Source organism: Typopeltis vanoorti, unplaced genomic scaffold (assembly GCF_054136105.1).
Source record: "Typopeltis vanoorti isolate ZY-2024b unplaced genomic scaffold, IOZ_Tvanoo_1.0 HiC_scaffold_24, whole genome shotgun sequence".
NCBI lineage: Eukaryota > Metazoa > Arthropoda > Arachnida > Uropygi > Thelyphonidae > Typopeltis > Typopeltis vanoorti.
The window spans coordinates 3,764,292-3,782,761 of NW_028328064.1; the positions used below are offsets into that span (position 1 = coordinate 3,764,292).

The window sequence follows — 18,470 nt, forward strand, 5'->3', positions numbered from 1 at the left end:
CCTACACCTCGACATTCTGGGATCACCAGCGAAACGATTGCCTCCTGTCCAACTGAGTAGCCAAGAGGGTCCGAAATTACAGAAGATAATGAAACGAATAACACTTGCTTAAAAAAAAAAGTGTCATTTGCATGATAGTCCATATTTGTATTACTTCGAAAATAATATTAAAACAAATTTTGTTTGGCCGTGAAACTAACAAAGATCGGCTTACATCAAAAGGGGCTACGTGTTTACCCACACTGGTTAGTAGCACCATATTTACAATTCCGCACTTCCACCCCTGCACGCACACATTGAGTGAGTCCTTGGTTAACTTTCGCCAGCAGAACTCGTAATTCCAAACCGGATGTTTGATACAGCGTGTTTATAAAGAAAAACTACAATAAGAAATATAGAAAATATTCAGTACACTGAATAATGTAAAAAATAAATAGAAAACTAAAGACGTGAGACACTTAATTCATACGAATTCCACACAAAATTTATTGTGATTATGTTTCTTTCCTATTGGTTTGTTTGCCTGTTCATTTGCACAAAAATATTAAATATTAATCTCTTTGTGCAAAATATTAATATATTAAGCGTTTAAATGGATGCGAAGAAAGTCCTACTTACCTCGAAATGCATTGTTCCCAATAGAGGAAAGATATGCTCCTTCAAAGGATTTATAATCGCCTACAATCCTGTCAACTAATAACACTGCTGATAAAATTAAGTATTACATTGCTGATAAAATGCATAAAATTCTTAAAAGAATAAAAATCATTGGGTTGATTCAACTCCACGGTCCATGCTCACCCAGCAACCTCAGAACCAAATGCTACATCTTTCTTGTTACGCTACCCCTACTACTTCTCTTTGAACTTGCATATAAAAATAAAAAAAGTCCTTATAAGGACTGGCTTAAAGGGGCGAAGCAAGAATGCTTTTCATATTCCCCGTTATCTGTAGCGGACAGTGTAGGGATAAGGTGTTATTGAGCTATTATTAAAGCTCTGATCATGGCAGAAGGGTAACAGCAATAGCCGAGCCTCAGTTAGAGCTTCATTAGCTACAGCATTGCTATCCATTACCCTCCAAGGGTATTGGATTGATTTTTCATAAAATGAACTTGCATATCCTTATAAGGACTGGCTTAAAGGGGTGAAGCAAGAATGCTTTTCATCTTCCCCGTTATCTGTGGAGGACAGTGTACGGATAAGGTGTTATTGAGCTATTAAAGCTCTGATCATGGCAGGAGGGTAACAGCAATAGCCGAGCCTCAGTTAGAACTTCATTAGCTACAGCATTGCCATCCATTACCCTCCAAGTATATTGGATTGAATGAATCAATCACCGCATCTCACGGTCGATTGATTCACCCAGCCTCCCCTTGCATATGCATATTTCATTATATATATATATAATAGCAATCAGAAAAAATAATGGGTGTAGCTAATCAACTCACCTTTATTTTTGAATTATCCAAAAAACTGCTATAAAGATTTTGTATTTTATTTTTAATTTAAGATTCTTTAGTGTTTTAAAGAGATCTTACCCCTAACAAGCTCGTCCCTCAGGTGGGGAATGAGGGAAGCCCAAGCTGGCAGCTCTGAATAATGAATAAGGAGTCGTGAACCAAAGGCGCATTTCAGAACCATGGTCAACAGAAGTGCTGTAGACCACTGTAAAGATGCCAGCAAGTAGAAGAAGAAAAAGGCCCCCAGTCCTGCACGGCTCTTTGCAATCTCACCAGGTTGGCGGTGAGAAATCTACAAGAGCAGTGCGTGCTAAGAATCCAGCAGAAGAAGGTAGACCATCACTAGAAATTCGACCCTATTTATTGGTTCTTTCAGCACTCGAACTCTGTCTTCCGACTCCCATATTGATTTCCTGTTTCGAGAACTGCAAAACGTAAAGTTTGATGTCCTTGCTATTTCTGAAACCCGAAGAAGATTTGAATTAACAGCAAAATGGAACAATGCAACCAAATTTTTCCGAGAGCTGCAGATAGCGCTACAAGGGCTGGAGGAGTTGGCTTCATCATAAACGAAAAGTAACTAAAAATATTATTTCTAAAATTAAAAATAGGAAATTCAGTAACAATAAAAATAATAGTAGTCTTGCACCTACTTCAACAGCTGACAAAGAAGAAATAGAAAACTTCTATGAACACCTACGAGATACATTACAGGAAAAAAAAAACTATAGTGTGTGGGGATTTCAATGCAAAGATTGGTACAGGATCTATTGAAGAAAAATACATTGGACCGTGGGAAAAAGGGGAAAGAAATGAACGAGGTGAACTCATGTCAGAATTTGTAGAAGCAGAAAGGCTTTACATTATGAATAGTTTCTTTTAGAAGAGAACTGGAAAAAGATGGACTTGGCAATCCCCAAATGGAGAAAAACAAGAAATGAAATTGATTTCATGCTAACAAATTGAAAAAGAATAATAAAAATGTTGAAGTCGTTGGAAAAACCTACTGCGATATTCATTCAGACCACCGTCCAATAAGAGCCACCCTCAAAATCAAAGAAAAAACGAAGAACGCATTCGAGCACAGTCCAACCATAAAAAACACTCAAAACAGATAAATCCAGAAAAATTTAGAAAATATGTGGAAGAAATTGACTGGAAATTAAAAAATGACATCGACAAAGATTTAACAAACTTCAATGATCATTTATTGAACTGCAAAGAAAGGGCCTCCTATGAACTTCCTCCTAATACCAGGGAACGCCTATCAGCAAGAACGATAGAGCTATTGTAGAAAAGAAGAGACTGAAAGATACAGGAAAAGACCGTTTGGAATATAAAATTATCTGTAAACAACTGAGGCAGAACATCAAAGACGACTACAATATATACAGAATGTCAAAATTGGCAGAAGCAGCTAGGCTCCATAGTAGCCTAAAAAAAGTAGAAAAAGAATTATGTCAAAAAAGGGACCACTACCATCAGCCTTCATAGACGATCAAGGAAACAGACACGCAAACAGAGATGAAATGAAAAAAAAAATAATAATAAAATCGTTTTATGAGACCCTTTACTCATCTAAACAGGTGGTCACAGCGCCAGTACCTGATGAATATTTGGAAATACCATCTATCCTACCTGAAGAAGTAAAAATGGCTATCCACCATATGAAAAATGACCGATCACCGGGAATTGACATATAAAATCCGATGAATTAAAAATGGGTGGCCAAGTACTGTTTAAAGCTCTATCAGAAAGATTTACTCGATATACAGGGTGTTCGGGATAAATTTGACATATTTATAATTAATTATAGTTTTCCGTAAGTTACATGTATTAACACACACTTCTCTTCATTTAAAAGTTTGGACCCTTCTTCATTCATATACAAGATGTCAGAAAGGATGGACAGCTGGAACCCACCTGAATCATGGAAGAGAATAACTTGTATCATGATGATTCGTGCCCGCCATCAAAATAAGGATATTACGACTGCTGCCCAATGCTCCCTGAATACAGTAAAAACAATCAGGCATGAACTAGAGACTTGCAATGGTGACTACGAGGATGTAGCAAGAAGAAAGATCCCTAGCAGACGATCTGATTGCGTTCGTACAGCAGAATTCCTCGCAAATCTGCAGGAACAGGTGTTGAAGAACCCTGGCATTGGAATTCGGGCTTTGTTCGTGGAGTTGCTAACTGTAGTCAAGCCCTGGATAACAAGGGTAGCCAATGGTAGGCCGTATGTATGGCAGCAGGATTCGGCCCCTTGCCACACCTCTGGGAAAAGTCAAAAATGGTTGTCTGAAAATTTCTACGACTTCACCAGTCCAAATGTTTGGCCTCCAAACTCCCCAGACCTTAACCCCATGGATTATTTTGTATGGGGCGCAGTTGAAAAAGACACCAATCGCACTTCCAGTAATACAAAAGCCCAGTTAATGGATAAAATTAAAACAGTTTTTGCGGCCCTTCCCAGGGAGACTGTAGCATCAGCTTGTTCGAGGTTCCGAAGCAGAATTGAAGCTGTGATCGATGCTAATGGTGGTTATTTTGAGTAAATCGTGTTGATAGTATTGTAATTAACTCTGCCTGTAATGTTTTTTTGTCAATTCATTAAATTTAATAGATACAAAGAAGATTTTCTTTTTCCTTACGAAACTGTCAAATTTATCCCGAACACCCTGTATATATATATATACAATTAAGGAAAGCACCTACTGAATGGAAAACATCAAAGATAATAATTCTGCATAAAAAAGGTAATAAGGAAGACATAAGTAATTACAGACCCATCTGTTTGTTATCACACATATAAAATATTCGCCAGAGTCATCCTAAACAGAATACAAACCTCCATCAATGAAAATAACTGCAAAGAACAGGTCGGTTTCAAAAAAGGCTTTACGAGAATAGACCACATTCAAACTGTTATTCAGCTAACAGAAAGAAGCAGAGAATACTAGATTCCACTTTGTCTTCTTTTTATAGATTTTAAAAAGGCATTTGACACTGTTGAACATAATGCAGTATTCCAAGCTTTAATAGAACAAGGAGCAGAAATAGCATACATCCAGCTCATAAAAGACATCTACAAAGAAGGCACAACAGATATCTTTTTTCAATCACCCGATTAAAATTAACTTAAGTAGAGGAATACGTCAGGGCGATGTTTTAGCACCTAATCTCTTCACATCTACTCTGGACAGCATCATTCGAAAAACTGACATGAAAGGTGGAATAAACATTGATGGTGAAATTTTAAATATCCTATTATTCGCCGACGATGTGGTATTAATATCTCACTCCCCGGAACTATTAGAATCAATGCTGAATGACATAAGCCGAAATTGCCAAAAAAAAAAAAAAAATGGATTTGAAATACATCCAGACAAAACAAGATGGATGAAAACGAATATTGTAAAGATTACGCAATCACTCTAGAATCCCACACCAACGAAAAAGTTGAAGATTGCATCTACCTCGGACTGTCCATAAAAATGAATAACGACATATCAAATGAAATAGCAAGGAGAAAAAGAGCGTACAGCTTTCAGTCACCAACCAAAGCATAGATATAGAAATAAGGGCCCACCTTTTCAATAGTCACATCCTACCAGCATTAACTTATGGCAGTGAAACATGGAACACAACTTTAAAAGAAGAACAAAGCTTAATAACAACTCAACGTGCAATAGAAAGAAGAATATACATTATAAATAAAATAGACCAATTAAGACACTGAAATCAGGAAGAAGTTTGGACTCAAAGATGTAATAAAAGCAATCTACAACAGCAAAAGTAGTCGGGAAGGACATTTCGCCAGAATGAGAGACAACAGATGGACAGTCAGAGTAACAAACACAAATCAGAGTAACAAAAGGAAACCTGAAAGACCAGCCTTAAGGTGGGAAGACCCAATGATTAAGAAAGTTGGAAAAAAATGGAGAAGAAAGGCCCAAGACAGGAATAGCTGGACTCTTTACGACCTGCAGTCATGGAGAAATCCTGACTGAAATCACAGGTCCATCAAGGTAGGTAGTATTTTAAAAAAATTCTTTCCTTAATTACTTTAATTACTTGAAAATACTCTCAGTTATTCCTTTCGTTTAGTGTTACAAGGTGATCAGCATTTCTTTTAGAAATTATGGATTCTACAACCTTGTTAGAATAACTCTTTTTATTATCCCGACGTTTCGACCTTCATATCAAGATCATCATCTGGGGCATACATAAATATACAATACAAGCTGCATTACATTTCAAACCGTAAGCTAGAGAAACAATGATTTGATCACATGTTACTCACTGGCATGACCTCTAGTGAAAAAAAAAATAAAAATACAATACAATTAGAATAACAACTAACCAAACAACAGGAGCCACCAATCACCGACAGGTAACAATAATATAGTTAACCTATCCGACTACGCTTTAAACAAAGACGAAATCTCGATACTTAACAAAGGTTTAAATTACGCCATAGCACTCAAATCGATAAACAGACTTGAATTTATTTGTAATATTGAAAGAGGCCTAAGATTCATCCCAAATAACATAGCAGAAAAAATACGTTTAGAAACCTCCAGCATTTTATATCATAACAAAACAATAACAATCAACCTAACTCAACACGAATTAACAGCGATAAAATCACTAAAGTCAAATTCGAACATCTTAATTACCAGAGCAGATAAAGGAAGTGCCACCGTTGTCTTAAACCGAACCACTTATGTGGAAAAATGAATCTGCTGGTCTCGGACAACAACAAATTAGTTAACTATAAGCCAACTAATAGAATCAAAAAGAAAACAGAGAATCTACTTAAGTCAATTACCACATGGCCCGAAGATACGGTCAAAAAAACTATTTCCACACTACGCTCGTTCCCCGAGAATTTACGGGCTACCGAAAATTCACAAAGAAAACACACGGTTAAGGCCTATAGTCGAAGGTATTGATAGCCCGACTTATCACTTAGCCAAAAAATTAGCGGCAACACTCAAGGAGTTGGTAGGTCATTCCCCTCCTATATCAAAAACACACAACACTTCATAAACATCACCAAAGACATTACATTAGAAAAAGATGATTTATTAGTCAGTTTTGACGTCTCTGCCCTCTTTACGAATGTCCCAATCAATGACACAATACAAATGATACAGAACAAATTCCCTCCTGATATCACGGCGCTCTTTCCGCATGTATTACATTCTGATTATTTTGTATGGCAAAACGCTTTCTACTTACAAAAAGAAGGGACAGCAATGGGCTCGCCATTATCCCTCCCCCCCCCTCCGATTGCTAACTTTTATATGGAACATTTTGAACAACTTGCTCTAGGTTCCTCCCCTTTAAAACCCTAAGTTTGGCTCAGATACGTTGACGATGTTTTCGCGATTTGGTCTCATGGCCGCCAGACAGACACTAGACACTTTCCTTAGTCACCTAAACAAGCAACACAAACGTATACAGTTCATAACTGAGATTGAAAAACATAACACACTGCCGTTTCTAGATACACATGTCACACGTCTTCGCTCGGGCAATGTTTCCTTCACTGTTTACCGGAAACCGAGACATACTTGCCAATATATACACACATAAACTCCTACCACCATCCAACACAAAAACTAGGTATCATCAATAACCTAAAAAACAGGGCTCTGAAGATCTGCTCCAGTGAACAGGCACTGAAAAACGAATTTAAAGTGATCAGTAATACTTTTCAAAAAAAAAAAAAAATGGATACAGCCAAAACACTATTAACAAAATTCTCTACAAGACCTCAATAAAAAACAAAGACAAACCAGACTACTGTAAAACTATAACCATTCCCTACATTAAAGGGACATCAGACAAAATAAACAGAGTACTACGAAAATTAAAAAGCTTACTCAACTCATCTAAAGACCCTCTCCCTCCGCTGGCCCACCCTGGAGTATACCGTATTTAGTGCACCTGCAACATACCATACATAGGAGAAACAGGACGCACAATTCCGATCAGACAAAAAGAACATAAACGACACATCAAATATAATAATTATGGTGAAGCTGGCCTTTCTGATCATGCTCTGAACACCTTACATAGAATTGACTGGAAAAGCACTAGTTGTCTACATCACATCAAAACATCGTATGAACGTAAATTTAAGGAAGCTATTGAGATCATTTTCAACCACCCCAATCTAATCAATAATGATGGTCTAAAAATCCCATACATATGGAAGGCATATATTCGTCCCGCGAATCCTTCCTCTCTAAGAACAACTATAAACAGGACTCTAGAAAATCCAGGATCCTAAATCTATAATGACAACTTTAATACTGAAAAATAGGACATGTTGTAATTTTTAAATATTTTTTTTTAATCAAAAATAACAATTGTAATAATAGAAATAGGACATCACTGTTATTGGAAGGAAAACCATCTGTAAGCAAGAATGTTTATTCATGTAATCAAAAATTAAATCAGCTTGATGTAATTCTTTTTTTTTTTTTTTTCACGAGAGGTCATGCCAGTGAGTAACATGTGATCAAATTATTGTTTCTCTAGCTTACGGTTTGAAATGTAACGCAGATTGTATTGTATATTTATGTATGCTCCAGATGATGATCTTGATATGAAGGTCGAAACGTCGGGATAATAAAAAGAGTTATTTTAACACGGTTGTTGAATCCATAATTTCAAAAATGAATACCCTCAGTTATACTGGCGACCAAAATATGTGATAAATATAATCAAGTTAAGAAATAAACCGAGTAATCATTTGTAATCAAATGGGAAAACTTTTTTAAAAATTAAAATGCACAATGAAAATACATAAAATTGTTCTATGGAGATAATTTAAATTTTTTTAAATAGTTTAAATTTTGCACAAAGCAACTCACGCGATATTATGAGGCCATTGATTTATGCCTACTAATGTGTGTAGGCTTGTTTGTCTATTTTGTCAAGGTAAAAAACTAGAATTTTCAGAAGAGAAAACCTTTTTTTGACAATGCTGTATTAGACAGGATGACTCATCTATAGTTGAAAAGCCTTTAATAGGATTCTCCTTATTGAGAAAATATAACGATCGAAGCAAAATAATAATCAGGAAATTTTTATTAGTCAATAACATGATAAAAAATCATTATGCAAAAATAAAGATTAAGTGTTTTATCCTTATAAGGACTGGCTTAAAGGGGCGAAGCAAGAATGCTTTTCATCTTCCCCGTTATTTATAGAGGACAGTGTAAGGATAAGGTGTTATTGAGCTATTAAAGCTCTGATCATGGCAGGAGAGTAACAGCTACAGCATTGCCATCCATTAGCCTCCCAGAGTAATTTCTTCTTCACCCTACCTGCAAGTGTTTTATGAACCTTACATAGGGATTCCATTGTCATAGATCCTTGCTAAATTTTAAAGTATTTAATTTTTTATTTTCTATATTTGATTATAAAATATAGATGGAACTATGATATTCTTAAGTTTTTCTCATTTATATAAAATTAAAATATTTTAATTTTATATTTTGGCATTTTTAAACTCCTACACCAGATTGAAAATTGTCGTTAGTGAATCTTATATATCAGGCAGAGTAAAAAATAATTGTAATTGATTACCATCGGCTAATTGCAAATAGATGTTTAGTTTAATGTTCAAAATCTTCACTAAACGTAACTTATCTGTTTTGTTTAGATAGAAATCTACAGGTATTTATGAAAAAATAATAAATGAGAAGTTCATAAAATATCATGAATTTAAAAATCGCTTTGCTATTTATTCGTAAAAATGTTCCAAACTTTTATTTAGGTATTCATAAAAAACTTGTAAAAAATTAATAATACTATTTTCATGTAAAATATTATTACTATAAAATTTCGCATACTGTCACATTTATGTTAGCTTTCGATGTTACATCAAAAAAGAAATTTCTGACTTTTTTTTTTATCCTGCAAGAGTTATTTGATGTTTACAACAGAGTGATATTTCTAATCAAGTTGTTTACAACAATAACAGTTTATTTACATTACATAAGGTTTAATGTTTAGTTTGATCTTCTGGTGCTAGTTTTTATAGCAATATTAATGATATCGTTTCCAAGGAAATAATCAGTTGCAACAATGTTGACACACTGGGACCATCTGTCTCTAAACCACTGCGTTACATTTAAATTGACATTTTGTGCCATCGTTCGGAGTCCACCATACTTGTTAAATATAACACCAGAAACCTTTGGCGTTAATTGGGCCATAACAGACCACAAATATTTCGCTCTCCGTTGACAAACTCTAGTGGAGAAAAATTCTTCGAGTTCATTCACTTTATCCACATTGGCCCACAGATGTCTTACCCCCCGATTGAGAAGTGAACTCCGACTTCGTTCATCAGAATCATAACCAACATACAGTCGTTTTCCACTTGCCCAAAGTTCATTAAGGGATGCTCTGTCTCCCTGGGACGAAGGTACCATCAAGTCACTTAGTTCTTCTTCTATGATGCTAATTAACTGGCTGTGTCGCTCTCCTGATTTTGATCCACTGAATCCAGTTTCGAAACGATGAAAGTCCAAAATGACAATCTCGTTGGTGGCGTTCAGGAATCGTCTTAGTTGATCAAGAACAACTTTTACTGGCAACTCGGTTCTTAAGTAGCCATGAGTGATCCAGAATCTGTCGTCGTTATTCTGAACCCTTTGATATGCCACTCGGATGTCTAAGAATCTAATTCCGTAGACAAGTTGGTTCCAAACGTCTTCATCCTGAGTCATTTGGTATCGGGTAAATACGTGGTCCTTTACTGGGTCGAAATGTTCGTAACTTCCAGAATTGTGTGTTCCAGGAAGCATCAGATCTGTCAAACTTAATGTTCCTATGGTGTCTCGTAACTCGTGCATCCAGTGAGGTCTTGCTTTTATACAAGAGCTTGAAAGAAGTTGGTTGTCATGGATATAAGCAATCCAGTATCCCAAACAGACATCGGTTAGATTTCCAGTCAAAAACAATGGTCGTGGATATTGAACTGATGTTCTGAAGTATCCATTTGGATGTTCATTCGTTTTAACGAGCACTCGTGGATTGGAGATATCCAAATTTGGATCGTGTGTGAATAATCCCACCCGAGACTTTGGATCTTCATTCATTCCAGCAGGCGCATCAAACCAGTTCAGCTCCAACTGCCTCTCAACCACAGTATTACCCGATCTGGATGCAAGAGAAGATACAGTAAGGAACACATTTGGTCGTCCTAAAATTAAAAGTATTAAATAAATAAATGCATTACTTTCACAGGAAATAATAACAAATAATAATACTAAATTAAGGGGATAAAAATCCCTTATTATTTTATAGCTTGTATGCGAAACTCAGAGATCGAAAACTACGATCTAAGAGTTTCATGCCGAAGAACTATCGGCGAATCCAAGTGTAAGTGAACACCTGGTAGTACAACACCAAGGCAACTCGAAGCAAAGATGGAGCAAGCTCCCTCACTATCCTTGATATTTTCTCATAATGCAAAACACAGCTCCCAGGAGATGTAATACGGCCTTACATTATGAGGAGAGGTCACTACCCAGACGGTTTCACCCTTTTGGACACACCTTTCTGGCATTCGTATAGTGAAGATATGCGCGTTCTTTTCACTTAAACCTTGTTATCTTCCAGGTCTACCTACTCACTGATGGGACCTCAAAAAAGGTTGAAACCGTCTGGGTAGTAGTAACCTCTCCTCATAATGTAAGGCAGTATTACATCTCCTAGGAGCTGTGTTTTGCATTATAAGAAAATATCAAGGATAGTGAGGGAGCTTGCTCCACCTTTGCTTCGAGTTGTCTTGGTGTTGTACGCTTGGATTCGCCGATAGTTCTTCGGCATGAAACTCTTAGAACGTAGTTTTCGATCTCGGTTTCGCATACTGGCTGTAAAATAATAAGGGATTTTTATCTCCTTAATTTAATTAACTTCGCCAGAAAATATAGCCGTTTGGCTTTTTATCTTAAATAATAATACTGTTCACATGAATTTTCATTTCAGGATGAAAAATCATGTCCCAGAATAAAAAAAAAAAAAAGTCTGATTACGAAGACGATTTTGCACCGTTGTAATACTGAAGCACACGAGAATGAGAGAAGGTGGGAGTAAGGTTTTCTCAAAGAGGAAAATTACACCATTATGGTGAACTACGAGTATTTCTCTGCTACAAAATTAATATGTGCTAAAGTGTACGCTAATAATAATTTGTGAGTTCAACAAATCTTCATCATCGGCCTGTAGAGTAAGGTAGGCTGAGAGTCAGCAGATAGTAGGAGAGGAAATAAAGATAGAGTGCATAGTGGTAGGGTAGGTTAAAGAGGCCTCAGTTGACCTGTTTTAGCTGTTTGCCCCCCAGGGGCGTTTCTAAAACGGTCGTTGATTTTTCACTTTACAAAAAAGGAAAAATCCTAAAAAGGAAACATGTAACAAAACAAAAACAAAAAAGTACACAGAAAAGCAAAAACTGAAAGTTAAACTTAGAGGTGGAGGAAGGATCTGGCCCGAGTGATGCAGCTCACAAGGAACTGCACCGCCTCGCTGTAAGCCTTCACCGCTCGGGTTCTCAGGTCCTCCCCCACCTGTGATAGCTGAAACCGGTGAAGCTGTGTACAGAAACCCCACAAGGTGGTTACTGTGTCTTTCTTTTGTTGTGGGCAGTTATTATTCTTTTGGCCACCTCACTTCCCTTGGCCATGTCTAGTTTGCAGAGAGCTATGAAGAACGCCGAAGCTGCCTCCTCGTCTAAATCCTGGGCTACCTCTACTTGCTCAGGGGTGATTTTGCTGATATCATCAACGAAAATGTCACCCCATTTTGCACTGACGATGTCAGATCCATGTTCTCCTGTGAGGAGGAGTTCAGGTTCTCCTATTTTTTTTATCGCTTCTTTGAATTTTTCCGCCATCCCTGGGATACCTCTGATGAGATGGCTGAGAGTCTCCCCTGCTTTCGCGTGAGGGACTTCTGGGTGGGCGGTCTCAGATACTTTTGCTGTTTTGGGCGTTACCAACTCTTCTTCCTGTGGGCTTAATGGCCGTTTGGAGGTGTTGGTGTTCACCTCCATCTTTCCTTCTTCCCTATCTATATCATCTGTATTAGTATCTATATTGGTATTGATGGTTACAATAGCGACTGTTTCTTCTTGTTGGATTTTACTGCTTGTGGAAGTTTTTTTCCCCTTTCGGTTTTTCTTAGAAGTGGAGGTATGGATTTCTGTTATATCAGAAGCAGCCTCGAAAGGAGGAGAAGCTTCCTGTGGTGTGTCATTTCCATTGCTTGGTGGAGTTGCTGGCGTGATTGCACCACCCATCCTCTCAGCAAGGGTTCTGGATGGGCATGTGTCCACTTTGTGGTCAATTACCCCACATTTCAGGCAAGCTGACTCACAGTTTTCTTGGTTGTGGCCTGCTTTGAGGCATTTTTTACATTTCACTCTAGGACAGTCCGCCCCAAGGTGAGTGAAAGCACCACATCTAAAACGTTGTTTTTTTACACCAGGGTAATTTATCATTACTCTGGCGGATCCAATAATAATGAAGTTGGGAACGGGCGTTTTCATCTCGAGGGAGATGTGGACTTCACCCGACTTCCATTTGGGGTTTTTTGCGTCATTTAGGACTTCCACCTTGTGTATAACGCCCCATTCCCCGAATATTTCGTGGATGATCTTTACATCCGTTTCAATATATTCTAAAGGGAATCTGGGGATTCTAAGTAGTTTGGTAATGCTCCCTACCAAAAATGGAACTATTGTTTTTCCATTACATTCGAATCCTGCAAGTAGTTTGTCTCTTGTTTGCTCACTCCTTACTACTACTTGGAAGCGGCCACCACCAAAGGGAGTAAACCCAAAAATCTGCTCAGCGCCGACGCTTTCGATGAGGGCTTTGGCCAAACATCGAGGTCGTAGATCAGCTTCCACTTCGATTCCAAAGGTCCGCGTACGCGGCAAAGCCATGCTGGTGATGCGGGGGCCTAAGCTATTCCCACCACCGAGTGTGTTGTTCTTGCCCCAGTCTGGGGTTTATTCTATCTGCTGCTGTAGTTTATTATCAAGTGCCTCTATGAGACGCTTTGCCGATAATAACTGAGCTAACATATACTATACTATAATTTGCGCTTAGCTAAACAATTTGCTAATCACTTATGGGGAAAGTTCACAAAAAATGAACTACACACTTGATCTAAGCCAAAAGAACTAATAAGACTGGTATAACTCCAACGTTTTGTTGATGATAACTACAGTGTCTCCTTTGTCAGCTTTTGTAATCATGATATCTGGGTTCTTCCTTAAAGATAATAGGGCTCTGTGTAAGTTGGGGGTAATGTTGGGTTGTACTACTATTTTGCTATTTATAATGTTGTTTATTTTTTGGAATATTGTGTCTCTGTTTGGGTCATTTTCAAGTTTCGCTTGGAGTTCAATGATGATGTCTTTTTCGTTAAGTATTTAGGGGATATCGCGAAGTTAAGTCCTTTGTTTAGGATGGTGATTTCGTCAGGTGTGAGGGTGTGATGTGACAGATTTTTGATGGAGAGAAAGAAAGAAACGCTTCCATGCACGGCTCCCCCACCCCATAGTATAACCCATCATCCCTCTCTCCTCTAGAAAATGTGCGCTCAGCCAAGTGGAAATTTGCGAGCTCATGATTTGCGGATATCTTTTAGTGATCGCACATTGAACTGATAATGATAACTTTGGAGGGAAAAAAGGGGGGGGTTAAGTGTAATGCAACTCCCCTTTATTGATATAATAAAAAAAATAACTTGGTAATAAGTAAATTTATGAAAAATGGATATTGCAGTTCGACTATTGTAATGTTAAAAGTGAGAAAATCAAAGTTACCTCCGATCAATAAATGGCATATTATAGATGTTATATATTAAGAGATATTACATATATATATCTTTTATATATATAGAATTCTATTGATGCAATCTGCATATTTTTATGATGCTTTTGAATCATCAGTTTATAATTACGAATAATTTATTTTTAGAGTTAATTGAGAGGTTAATCTTGAGAAAAATGGATAAGAAGCCACACTATACAAAGGAAGAACCATGCTGTTATAGAATAATTAGTAGAAAAGATTTGAGGAAAAAAATAGATAAAATAATCCAAACGAAAAACAGAAAATGTGTTTCATTATAAATAATAAGTATGAATAAATATGAATGGTATTTCTTTTATTTATTTAAGAATAAAACATATATTGTGAATTTTTCAAAAGAATTTGTACTAATTTGATTTTGTTTTTAAGTTTATTTTTGTTTTCTTGTGAAAATTAAAAATATTATTATTTCTACATACTAATATGAAGAAAACTTCTTAGTTGTTAGTTAATCGATATCCGTGTATTCACATCCTATAGTTCCAATCTAGACTCAAGTGACCATCCTTTTTGAATAATGTTTTAGTTCCTTTATATAAACATTTAATTCTTTTAAGAAAACTTTAAATTTCTCTACTGAGAATCTTCTTATCCCAGAACCATGACCTTTGCCCGCAGTTCAGCTATCCGAACAATCTTCTTAGATGCAGTCACAGTCGACGATGCCCCTTGATTGGAAAGCCCTTCGTTCGAATTTAGTCTAGGATGCAAGGAATTTTTTATAGTAAATTTAGAAGTGAAGATGTTAGCCTGTCTTATAGAGGGGGTGACAAGGTTCTTGCTTCTGGAGAATTGGGTTTCTCATAATATCACCTCTCTCTCTCTCTCTCTCTCTCTCTCTCTCTCTCTCTCTCTCTCTCTCTCTCTCTCTCTCTCTGGTAGAACTGTGTGTGTCCGAAGGAAGGACATCTTTCTCTCTTCGGACTTCTCGTTAATGGAGCAAAGCCAAAAGCTTCGGTCTCCTGCCTACCTTTTTTCTTCTGTACATATATAAATTATTCAAATTATATATTGTCAACTGTGTTCCTAAATATATAAATATCAACTAAGTTCCACATTACTGGTTTATGCGCTCTTTGAAACTAATAAATCATTAGCAATAATACTGCGATAGTCACTTTTTTTGTTTGTTGTTAACAATGGAACAAGCGCTGTCATTGGTTGTCACATCGAAATGTAAACTGCATTACTTCTAGAGTCAAAGTTAAGAATATTGATAAATGAAATGTTTTTTTTTATTATATTGAATTCAAATATAATTAAGTATTCAAATATAACTATATAACTATATTTAATTTGATATTATTATTTCCAATTAAATGTTTTCTTTGTCCCAATTGGTTTTATTGGAATATATTTAATACTAAAAATACATTGCAGTTTCTTACACCATAACTTAAATTCTAAACATAGTTTACAAATTAACGCCTTAAAAAATTAAAAAACGCCTTCAAATTAAAAATTGAAGCCTTTGGCTCTTCACATATCTTCACATATCTAATAATTTATTAGAGCACCTCTCGGCAATACTCGTAGAAGGGGTACAAGTTCTGTTCGCTACAAACTTGATATTAACTAAGTCTGGCTACTCACTGATGAGACCTCAATAAAGATCGAAACCGGTCTGGATAGTGACCTTCTCTCATAATGTGAACAAAAATACAGTTCCTAGGAGCTAAGTTCACATTATGGGCAAATATCAAGAATAGTGATCGGAGCTTGCTCCACTTCTACCACGAGTTGCCCCAGCTTGCACTACCCTTTGGGATCAGTGCTGCAGTATCCAGGTATTTGCTTACGCTTGGAATCGCCGAACTTTATATAGTTTCTACTATATATTCGGCATGAAACTCTTTGAGTTTCTTATTCGGCTAAGAAACTATATGGGATGTAATATCCCTTACCTTAAACAAGTTATATGTCGCCGAATTGAAGCCTTTGGCTCTTCACATATCTAATAGTTTACGAATAATTATGAAGATGATATGATCACAACTCAAAATTCATCCGCTGAATTTTTAGTTGTGTTTCCTGTGTATAATATAATGTATAATAACAAAATGGCACCCACGGATAGATTTACCTGTATTTCTTCTCTCTCGTGGAAAAGAGACGGCATATTCACTCGTTAAAAGAAGTAAAGTAGATAACAGTAAACGAGGCGACATGATTGTCATCACGCTGCAAAATGAACAAATGAATAAAAATTAATTACTATCACAAAGAAGTAGCCAGGAATTAAATGATATTTCCTCAGCTACTGTATAACTGACTCATTTCTTTAATGAAAAAACCCAACCAGATTACCTGAATAGCTGAAAATCATCATATTAGTCAACTGATTCAGGAACTTTAAAAATGAAAGTCGCATTCCGGGAGTATCCAATTGTGCACATACTTCAAAAACATTATTTCAGATGTTTATTTACTATTAAAATTTTTTTTTTTTAAATGTATTATAAAAATATCATTTTTACTATCACAATAAATATTCTTGTTTTATAAGAGAATTTAATCGTAAAATTCGTTATTTTCTTTCTATAATAACAATATTAAGTCACAAAAATAATAACATCATATAGAAATATTATATTATGTATTCACTCTCTGCATAATTGAATGACATTATTAACAACTTTCATCCAAATTGAATATTGACTGTAGTATCATATGCCAAAATTAACTTATCATAATATAAAGCCACTAATTTGTTTTAGTTCTAACCAATATTCCCTGCAATTTTTGTCTGCTCATGTTCGCAAGTTTACATTCTCAGACTCGATTCGTGCCCCAGCCTGTGTTCACATTATTGAAAATCACAAACAACACAACTCTTAATCTGACACGCCTAAAACTGGTGACATCTTTGTTAAAAATTTTGTACGATGGGTTCTAAATATTTCTATAAGACAACCTAAATGTTTTCTCCTCCAGCTACTTAAATACTGCATATCCACTGCTTGGAAAGAAGGAATGGACACCATGGTATGAGGAACAAACACCTTCGCCCACCTTAATAAGATGTAGGACCTCCTTTCGCTGGGATTATTGCAGCAATCCTACGGGGCACACTTTCCACAAGCGTACGAGAGCGATCAATGAGAATTGTGGACTATTCTTGTTTGCTTGTAATGAGGTCCTGGACAGTCTTGGGGTAGACATCTCTTGACTCGACGCTCTAGTTTATCCCACAGATGTTCAGTAAGGTTGAGATCAAAGCTCTGTGAAGGCAATCATGTTGGTGGTGACGTTCATGTCATTCATTACAGCAGCAGTCTTATGACACAGTGCATTGTCTTGCTGATAAAGACGATGGGCAGTTCCGTAGAATCGCCACAAAAGGGGAAGTATGGATACCTACCATGGATACCCATGCTGTGTGCCTCGGTTCTGAATGTTTTTGTGCAGATTCGTGTTCCAGTCGATTACCAGAACTCCGCATTCAATGTGTCGACTGAAGAATGGCAGTTTTTACATATTATCCTTCGTAGCTCCAAGTTCACTATACGGTGAGTGTGGATCGTCAATTGCGGGTAGCACTTGCAGTTAACTCCCTGCACTTCCATCTCAGAGTACCAATGATTGTTAATCTTGGATGACCCAATTTGTCAACAATTTACCGAACAGATGGCCTGCAACGTAGCATCGTATCACAACGCCTCTTTCAAACTCTGTTCGGTTCCCTTCTTGCAGCCATTTTCACCCTGGCACTGACTTGGTGAGCGTCGTATTTCTCCAATTTATACGGATTAAAACAAGTTACTCGTCACATTGCACGATGCACCTTGCTAATGGAGGTGTCCGTCTTCTTTCCAAGAAGTGTCCATGTAGTTTATAAACAAGTTATGTCAAGTTCTAGAATAATAAATTCTCTGCCATTTATGCTTCTTTTTTTATGGCTGGTGTGCGCGCGCATCGTCCATAAAGAAAGAGGGCTTTTACGGTAAATACTCGAGTTAGTCAATGGTGCAGGTAAGTAACATTTTATTATTATTACTTTGGAAGACAAAAAAAACTTTAATCCTGCAACTTGGCAAAGTAGCAGATACAAATCCACAACTAATTCGTGGTTTAGAATCCGACAAAAGAAA

General features: G+C 36.7%; 1 protein-coding gene across 4 annotated transcripts in view; it reads right to left on the reverse strand.

Moving 5' to 3' along the window:
• Window positions 1-9,206: 9,206 nt before the first annotated feature.
• The window catches only part of LOC150092185 (PI-PLC X domain-containing protein 3-like), a 46,359-nt gene continuing 37,095 nt past the window's right edge, over window positions 9,207-18,470 (reverse strand). For all 4 annotated transcript variants that reach the window (XM_090415236.1, XM_090415237.1, XM_090415235.1 and 1 more), the window contains exons 2-3: window positions 16,463-16,560; window positions 9,207-10,697 (exon numbers count right to left, since the gene is read on the reverse strand). In XM_090415236.1, the coding sequence (XP_090271362.1) occupies window positions 9,499-10,697; window positions 16,463-16,556 (1,293 nt within the window). In that variant the 5' untranslated portion in view covers window positions 16,557-16,560 and the 3' untranslated portion in view covers window positions 9,207-9,498. The remainder of the gene's footprint in view (window positions 10,698-16,462; window positions 16,561-18,470) is intronic.